The sequence below is a fragment of the Atractosteus spatula genome, chromosome 6 (genome assembly GCF_055471065.1).
Source record: "Atractosteus spatula isolate fAtrSpa1 chromosome 6, fAtrSpa1.hap1, whole genome shotgun sequence".
Classification (NCBI taxonomy): Eukaryota; Metazoa; Chordata; class Actinopteri; order Semionotiformes; family Lepisosteidae; genus Atractosteus; species Atractosteus spatula.
This window is the reverse complement of record NC_142711.1, coordinates 55,306,767-55,316,488: the sequence shown is the minus strand read 5'-3', so window position 1 is coordinate 55,316,488 and position 9,722 is coordinate 55,306,767. Positions and strand designations below refer to the sequence as shown.

Genomic DNA, 9,722 nt, shown 5'->3' with positions numbered 1-9,722 from the left:
ATTGTGCTGGACAAGAAAATGACTTAAGGAAAACTGTTCAGGGATACCTTCATTCAGCACAGAGCTCGTCAATTAACATCTTTAGCAAACACACATAAAACCACAGCTGACACTGCTAAATCCTTCTTCATCAAAGACTTGTGCATTTGAAAGCGGGAATTGTGAATCAAATCATTTTTTAATTTTGGTAAATTCCCATTTGAACCTATACCGTCTGCTTGTGTTAGACATTTGATACAGGAGCAGGTGCCCTAAACCTCCAGAATGAATATCAAGGGCATGCTTTCCCATAAGAAAAACGGTGAGCTGGAGGAATCAGATGAACAAGATGTACCTTACACTACTAGGAACAAGAGAACCTGCTCAGCCAACACATTACTCAGTACAGGCTCTCTTGCAAGGTTGTCCTTCTCATGTGTGAGCAACAAAGAGGAGCTTGTTTGCTTTTGTGTAGCTACAGCATTAAAAAGAAAAGCTTACCAAAAGAGTTACAAAATTTCTCTCTGCTTAGGAAAAGGGTTTGTGTAAACCTCTTGATGCCAATAGAAATATACTGACAGAACCAGAAAAGAAATCATCTGGCCATTGATTAATACAGTGCACCCCAGTTTACATACTGTAAGTGGCACCACTCAAAAGGTTTTAAAAAACAGGATTTTGGGGTACAGAAGAATGTTTGTTCATTGAGCATATACTGTTTATAAAGGTGTAGTGAAAATATGAATTAGCAGTACCAATTTATTGAATGAACTACTTTTACATACTATACAGTACCTACTGACAGACCAAACTCAGAAAATTGTACTATTTTTTTCCCCACATAACAGCCTGTCGCTCCCACATCAGTACACACGTACACACTGCTTTTTCACCATTATAAAACTTTAATATGCTTTTTAAATTTTTTTTTACAATATGCTTCATCTTACACACAACTGAAAAAATACAGACTATTTGACACAGTGGCTTTGCTTACAATCCTAATAATTTCAAAATATGCAAAGCAGTAACATTCCAGTGACTATCAATGCCACAACACATTTAAAAAATAAGTGTCAAGACTAAATGTATTCAATAAAAATATTCTCTGAAATTTATACCACATGTAAGAATAACCCACTTTCTAAAACAGCACTACAAGTACAAGTATTAATATTGCATGAAAAGCACCCATTGCCTGGTACAGAAATGCTCTGTGAGAAGCTGTGATTATGTTTTAAACTAGATATTCTTTCAATGTGAACACCTCTCCCTTCAAGGAAAATCAGCACCACTAATAATCTGTTTTGGTGGATGCAGTACTGTCTCTAACTCTATTATATCAGAAAAACAAAAGTACAGAGGCGAGTTTCAAAGGGTTAATATTGCACAAAAGTGGGTGAGGACAAATGGACTATTTGAGCAGATATGCTCCAGTCCTGGAAGGCCGATGCATCTGCAGTTTTTTTAATCCAAGAGAACTATTAATGATCTAAATCAGGTAATTATTTTATTCATTATAAGATTAATTTGACCAGTATACTGTATTGCCTCAGCTCTTGCTTCAGCTATGAAAAGACCTAGGAACCCTGCAGACATCCCACGCCTGGTTTTCAATGTGACTGTTTTATCTTGTACTTGCTTGAGGAAATTCAACTAAATTGGCCATTTAGATGAACAGTCATTTTGCCTGTCAGCAGATAATTATTTACAAGCAGAACATACTGTAATTTAAGGTCAATAATGCCAGGATATTGTGTGCTTAAATTCTTTGTAATTTTTAAGTGAGATTTGAATACAGGTATTACAAACTTGTGAAGAACATTATGTGATTCTTTCACTAGAAGAAAACACTTATTTCTATTGTGTATGTTTTTTTTAATAATTTGTATCTCTTTGTGAGAATTTTATTTTCATTTTAGTATGTTTTTGAAGCAATGCTAGTTAAAAAAAAACATGATTCCATGTCTTAATAACCACACAGCATGTTATAAAATGCTATGAGTCCATTAATAAAACTGAGAAAGCTGCCAATAAAATGTAAATCTACTGTACACCTGTTATTATGAATGCTCATTTTCAGATCACCGTCACACAACATATGCGAGTTTTGGAATGAAATGAAAAAATCAGACAACTTGGCCCAGGCCCATGACAGGTCCACTGCCTTCATTTTTCATTCAGATCAATTTATGAACCTGCCTGCCTTGTTGATAAAACAAACAACTCTTTGTGGTTCGACTGTACCAGGCATAAGGGTGTGAATGTGTAGAACCCACAATACATTCTTAATCTAAAATTTGTTGATTTTACCAAAGTCTACCAACTGCTCTCATTATTACAAAATAAGAGAATACACTGCTCATTCTTGAACGATTGCACACGTCTTTTTTGCGAGTATTTCATCTTACCTACTGTACTTAATAAATTAACAATCATCTGCTGCTTTGGTACAGTACATGAAGAAATGGATATTTGTAAGAAATGGGAAGAAGGCTGCTGGAAGAGAAGAGGAATACAGACCCTAGAACTGCGATGGACATTTTTACACACTGAAGCAAACACAGTGGATAGACTTCTGTTAGCTGCACTTCCCATATCTCTGTTTACAATTTTGTAATAAAAATGAAAAATTATTAAAGCTTGAATATCTGGAGGCAATCACACAATTGCTGCTTTTGTAAAGTGAATATAACCATAATTAAAGCTTAAGAAAACAGTACATGCATCGTAAATGACAAGTGTTCCATACACCTGCCAAAAACACTGCCAAAGAAATCTTGGTGGTTCACAAGTTGGAAGACCTGAACAGTAATACTCTTATAGAACTGGTATGCAAGTCATCAGCACAGGCCCCACAAGGAGTCCACAATTCTTACATAACATGTAAACATTCCTCATTTTTTCTAAGTGCATAACATGTGCATGTGGAAGACAGAGCATATATAAACATTTCATTTTAAAGTGAATGCAGTGGCCGACTTCAAGGGCATGATATTTCCCTTGATATTACCTCTATGCAGAACCTTCAGTTATGTCCATGTAAAGTAGCATTTGGGCCTGTTCATTTAACTTATAAAATGACAATCAAGAGCAAAGGGATAGCAAAACAGAGCATAAACATTTATCTTAGTTAGTTGAAAGAGCAGGACAGTTTCCAAAAATCTAAAGCATTACATAACTCCATATACTGTATGGTCCATATACTGTATAACTGTAACCCAAACAGGTTCATTATTTCTGTTTCACCAACATCATAAAAAACATGTTGTCAGAGAAATAAGTCTTAATCTTCTCAATTATTTTTAAGAGCATATCAAAGTACAATAATGTAAAATCATTTTCCACCTAACACAACATGTCTTGGCATAACTGTCCATCTCAAGGCATCATTTCAAAATGTAATTGTACAAACAAAGCCTTGTGTTTAGTGTTTTTTGTAATAAATTACATATCTTCAATGTAGTGTGAATATTTGGATTATATTTACTATTTTTCAGGAAAAAAGCTTTTTATGGAATGTTTCCTTGCTGAAGGTGAAATTTAATTTAACAGCAGAGCAGAGATCTGTATCTTGCTACAGAGAAAGTACTCAATCAGAAATACAGTGTAATTGTACTGCAGAATTCAGTTAAAGTCTGCTCTGTTCCAAAAAGGACATGCAAATTAATATGCTACAACTGTAGTTTTTTCTCTTTTATTTCTTATTCTTAACGTTTCTTAAAGTCAAAAGGTCTGAGAACATGAAATTACAAATGCAGACATAATGCAAAAAATGAATTCCAAATAAGAATTGATGCAAGTTTTGTAAAAAAAAGAGAATATCATGCTGCAAACATTTATGGAAACAAGAACAATTCTGTTTTTTTTTAAATAAATTTGAGAATCACCACAATTCATTAATACACAGCTGATGCAAATGCTCTTCCATGTACTTATTTGCTCTGTGTCTGCATTAATCATCCAGCAGCCTCCTTATCCCAGCGTGTCTCCACAATTAACACAAAAATAATTACATGTCAGTACACTAACCCTGGAAAGCACAATAAAACAGAAGACTGCATTGCGATTGCCACAGCATAAGAAAACATACACTTTCAAATCAGAAAAGCCATATACCATCTCTGCTTCATTTCCAATATAACAGTTCAATACAGTAATGGGAGCAGTGTTTCTGGCGCTCAACCATTGTCTCAGGACAATACTTAAAACAATGCCACATCCAGTGCTTTCAATGGCAACATACCGTATGATGACTAAAATAAGTGATTTTACACAACGGAATAATACATAATACTATCAGCTGAAATCAGCGGTTCAATGCCATCCTGCAATCAAAACGAAACATTTATGATTGCTTTTCTTTTATTACATTTAACAACTTGATTACTTAAAAGCAGGAAGGATAATGATATACAATACATAGCATTTTATTGCAAGCGATTAGTCCACTGACCAATGTCGTGCTGTTTTTGAAGCAGACAAATCTTTGTTTTTAACCTGAAAATAACAAGGAAATCATATTGCACTGTTTTCAGGAGGCCTATTTCAGAACCTTTAGATTTGGACTTTAATTCTTTAAAAATTGAAAAATGAAAATTTGTTTTTAAACGATTAAACTAATTTACAGCAGATATCTTAGAACACTATACTATATAAGCAATTTCCTAGATACAAATTTTATAGGTAAATACATATACAATACAGCCAAATTGCCATACAAGTTAAATTGCCACTGTAATTATTCACAGCTCTAAGGACAATTTAAATATGTTAAAGTACTTTCTATAGCTTCACCTCTTTAAGAGAATCAGATTCAGTTCTGAATAGACTTTACAAGTGACCAAGCTTTAATGGGATGACATGAGTTGTCTAATGTTTTAGGTATCTCACTGGGTATCTTATTATTATATTGTTATTATTCTATTTTAATAATAGTAAATTCTAGTTTTAATAGGTTTAATGTGGAAAACACAAATGCTCTCTGTCCACATTCAACAAGGATAGACTTGGGATTCATTTATCTTGTTCAGTGAATTCCATGGCAACCTTGCAATCCAGTTCAAGTAACATATTAAAAGATTATATTTCTAAGGTCTTTAAAATGTGCTTCATTTATATATATTTTAATGACTGTGATGTGCACTTATGACTCAATTATATGCCTTATTCACCTTAAAGGATCCATTTAAAATACAAATTAACATTACTTATTGAATGTGGACTTATTTCAGGTACTGCACCATTACTATTTGATTTTTGTCAATATGTTTTTATTATTTCTTCATATGAAGCTAAAAAAATAAAAGTTCAAGCTGGGTTTCTATTGGCACAGAGTTTACTCACAGGATAATATATTATTTTTCAAGTATTTCCCATGCCTTAAAAGTTCAAAATTTTGGTAGAACATTTTCCAGAGACCTAAGTAAAACAACCACAACCAATATTTTAAAATCAACTTAAAATTCCAGTTCTTATTCGGGATGATCTCTTTTATTTGTGACAAGCCCTTTTCAGCCCTGTCATCTGCAGTCTCCTAAGGAGTGCTATATTATACAAAATAATAAATGACCTTCCATTCATGTGGACCAGGTGTCACAAACTCAATTCCTGGAGAAAATAATTAGGTTAATTGTTTAATACTCAGGTTGGAACAAAAATTACAAGACACAAAGTCTTTCAGGAACGTAGTTTGAGACCCCTAATAAAGACATGTACTATTCCATTCAGATTTTTTTAAATTTAAATATTCCTACATAATATTAATTGGAAGAACTATTAATTGTATTTGCTCTTATTCATGTTTACTCCTGCTTTTGTAACTTTTTTGACTGTTTGAACACAACAAGGAAAAATAATATTTTCTACTGTAATACTATGAATCTTTTATGTGTACTTTCGTTAAATGTAATTTGAATTTAAAAAATTTATAACAAATTTGACAGTAAAGCATTCACAGTAAATTATTTCTTGTCACTTTCATACGACTATGAAAACATTCTAAATATGAAAAGGATATGTGGTAGCTTGGAAATCTTTCAGTTTTTGGGGGGGATAGTCCAAATTATAATCCTTAATAAAGAATAAGATCATTATAGCTTTAATTTATATTTTTTAGGGGTTTAAGTGTTGGTCGTATTTTCCTTTTTCATCTTTGTTTTTTTTTGTTTATCTTTGTATCTTTTATTTTTATCTTTTAGGTTCATGGATCACTTTTTGGTCAAAATTAAGCAGCAAACCAAAGTAAAAAAAGAGTGGACCACCAAAACAATCATTTCAAGTTCCTTGTCATTTACATACTGTAGACAAACAGGGAAACTTTATGTGGTTGGGTCCAGAGCACAATATTGCTTTTATTATTAGCTGTAAAAAGCATCAAAGTGGATCTTTGAAGAGGAAGTATGGTAAAGAGTTCAATATATTTTAATCAAATTAATTATATATCACTTTAACTTGTTTAAATGAATCTAAAATGTATTAAACTCAGTTTCTGTAATGTATAAAACAGAAGAAAATTTTACCCTTTGAAAGATAATGTGAATATTCATGCCTGATCAGGGAGGAAACTGTAACAGCCCTTCACATTAAGGCTGCAAGTGGCAGGTCAGCCAGCCAGATGGATTTTAGAAAAAAAAAACTCATCTCTTTGCTCTAATTTTTTTAGGTGATATTTTTTGTTTCTGCATTGTTGTGATGTATAATTAAACCCATCATTAATTCTATGTCCTTTATGATTACAACAGTCTAAATGGATCAACACCACATAACTGCTTTCACATCATGAAGGTCCATAGCTAATAGACACAGAGATCTGGGAACTTCATCTCATACACTGGGACGGACTGGTACTGGGCATGTCCTGCTGAGACTGTAACTGCTCCCGATGGACTGGGGGGAGGTCTACAAGAACAAAAAAGAGCCTTTAAGCTAAGGGAAGAGCAAGCATTCTTACAGGCAAATGTATTACTTTGCATACAACTTATCACATCTGCAATACTCTTATATAGAAAGTACACTGCAACACTTCAACACTTCAAAAATGTAAGGACCTGATCCTTCAGCTAGCCCCTCCTAATATGATCATCCTGATGTGGTGTTGCTACCAGCAGTTGAGCTGAATGGTGATGAATCACAGCTGCAGTTTGCATGGCAGGTTAATAACAATAAGTTTAATACTACTGCTACTACTATTAATTATTATTATTATTATTATTATTATTATTATTATTATTATTATTATTAGAATAATAATAATCAACACCAGTTAGCAGCGCCACCTGGATGATGCAATGGCAGCCATAGTGTGCACAGTATGCTCACCACACACCAGCTATGAGTGGGGAGGAGAAGAGTTATAAGGCCAATTCAGGGATGGGGATTATTAGGAGGTCATGTTTGGTAAAGGCCAATGGGACACCGGGGTTACACCCCTGCTCTTTTTGAAGAACACCCTGGGATTTTTAATGACCACAGAGAGTCAGGACCTCAGTTTTATGTCTCATCCAAAGGACGGCACCTTTTTACAGTATAGTGTCCCTATTACTATAGTGGGGCATTAGGACCCACATAAGCCAAAGGGTGAGCGCCCCCTAATGGTCCCACTAACACCTCTTCCAGCAGCAACCTTAGCTTTCCCAGGTACAGGCCAGGATCTCACCTGCTTAGCTTCAGTGCTTGCCAGTTGTAAGTTGCAGCATGATATAGCTGCCGGCATAATCCAAAGTTTAAAAGCTTTGACAATATCTCTAGGTGATGTCTTCATCATCTACACCCCTAAACAGATGCTGGTAATATCAATGAGAATGATTTTTCAGCAATGTGGTGCATACAGTTGAACATGCATGCCTTTCCTGCACCCAACATCCATGTTTCGATGCATAACGTGAACATCACTGATATATTCATGAATAATACATACAGTACAAGCATGCTTTTTTGCTGATTTCATCCACATGGGCTGCTGACTAGTGCAGTGAACAGACTTCAGATATAGTCTTCAAGCAGTCAGGACTGAGGCTCACATGATACCACACGTTAAGAGTTTTTTTTATCATTCAGCTCTGTTGCATTTCACAAGTGCCCGAGTATACATAAAAATCTAGTCTCATGGCTAATATAATGAGCATTTCTCATGTTAAGTCAGCAATTTTATAGGCTTTGGATTCCTAAAAGCTTCATATTCCCTTGACAATACACCGAGCCATCCAGTTCGTAAAAACCTTCTCTCAAGGCCTTTTATTTCGATTGCCTTACTTGCTTTTTCCTACTTGGAACATTGACCTTTGACCCAGCACTAATGGAGAAAGCTGGCCTTGTTTTCAGGCATTCCATTAGCCTTAAATTAGAAGCCTGATTACAATGGGGTCTACAACGAGAAGAAGAAACCTGATTCCCACTGCTGGTCCCCTGCTGCTTATTCTACAGATGTATAATTTTACCTGAAATCATTAGGGCAGAGAGCATAAAAAGTATAGCTTTCACTAAGAGTGAATGGCACCCAACGCTGACAGTTCTTTTTATGGTCATGTCTTTTGTACTTTCTAGTTAAAGAGAGGGACAAGAAAAATACACTTGGTTTAAAAAGTTCTAAAAAAATCTAAAATCTTATAATAGAATATAAAAAATCTAAACATAAATAAGCCCTAGGTTTAAGAGCTTCCATTTAATAATTTTGTCTATTTTAATATGGAGCCCCAGAAATATTCTCTAACAGCAGATTTACAAATCTCATGAAATACAGAGGACAGACACATTGGAGTTTGTAATGCACAGTACTAAAAACAGTAATAATCTGAAATTAGTATCCTAAACTAATTGTTGCAAAAATAAGTATTCAACTGTTCTATTTGTTGGACAAAAGAAGATCATGTCATCTTTCATAAAAAAATCAGAGTCAGTTATGCTCCATCTCACAGATTTAGAAAAAAACAGAACATCTCCTTGCCTAAAACTAAAAAGGAACAGGATAATTTTATCGGTGCAAGGCCAGCTGCTATTGTTCTTGACGAAAGGCAAACTAGTTTTGAGAGCCAATGACATTCTTGGCTTTAAAAGGAAGGTTTGTAAGTATTTCTAGTGACCACTGTACTTTTTTTGCCATGCCTACCAAAATGGGAGTGAGCCATTGCAGATTTTGCTGGAATTTGCGAAGTCAGTGTCATAAGGGCTCATACTGTACCTCTGTCATCCTTTATACTTACCGGATTGTTAGCTCAAAGATTTGGGCCAGCCTATCGTGGAGCAGATTTGCCTGTAAGAATAGCAACAGAGTTTAGCTTTTAACAAAATAAAACAAATATTTTTATAAAGTTTCTTCTCTAATAAAGCTCTTCTTTCAGCTTAGCTATTACTTCCTTCAGGGCACGCTTTGATATCTACAAGGCATGTACAGTATAGTACATGCTACAAGATTTCAAATGATCCAGAAAATGGCTTGATCACGTACTCTTTTGCAACTAGACCGTTCATAGTTTTGTTTTTACATTTATGTTTATTGTCAGTGGTGCCTGTTGCAGGCATGGAGGTACACACTATGAGTATGAGGTACGTACAGTAGGAGGTAAGAGGAACATACTACCTACCACATGCGTTTACTGGCTTATAATTTCACCTGTGTGTTAAATATTTATGTTTAAAAGATGAAGTATACACATTCTTCCAGTGTAAAAAAGATTCACGATAAATTATACTTCAATTTAATTCATCATTGTATTAATCTTCCACTCTGACACTGCAGTGAACTA

At 34.5% G+C, this 9,722-nt stretch overlaps 1 protein-coding gene across 2 annotated transcripts in view; it reads right to left on the bottom strand.

The window, feature by feature from the left end:
• Positions 1-6,132: 6,132 nt before the first annotated feature.
• The window catches only part of efr3a (EFR3 homolog A (S. cerevisiae)), a 133,268-nt gene continuing 129,678 nt past the window's right edge, over positions 6,133-9,722 (bottom strand). For both annotated transcript variants that reach the window (XM_088919095.1, XM_088919094.1), the window contains exons 23-24: positions 9,180-9,229; positions 6,133-6,879 (exon numbers count right to left, since the gene is read on the bottom strand). In XM_088919095.1, coding sequence (XP_088775221.1) covers positions 6,774-6,879; positions 9,180-9,229 — 156 coding nt within the window. In that variant the 3' untranslated portion in view covers positions 6,133-6,773. The remainder of the gene's footprint in view (positions 6,880-9,179; positions 9,230-9,722) is intronic.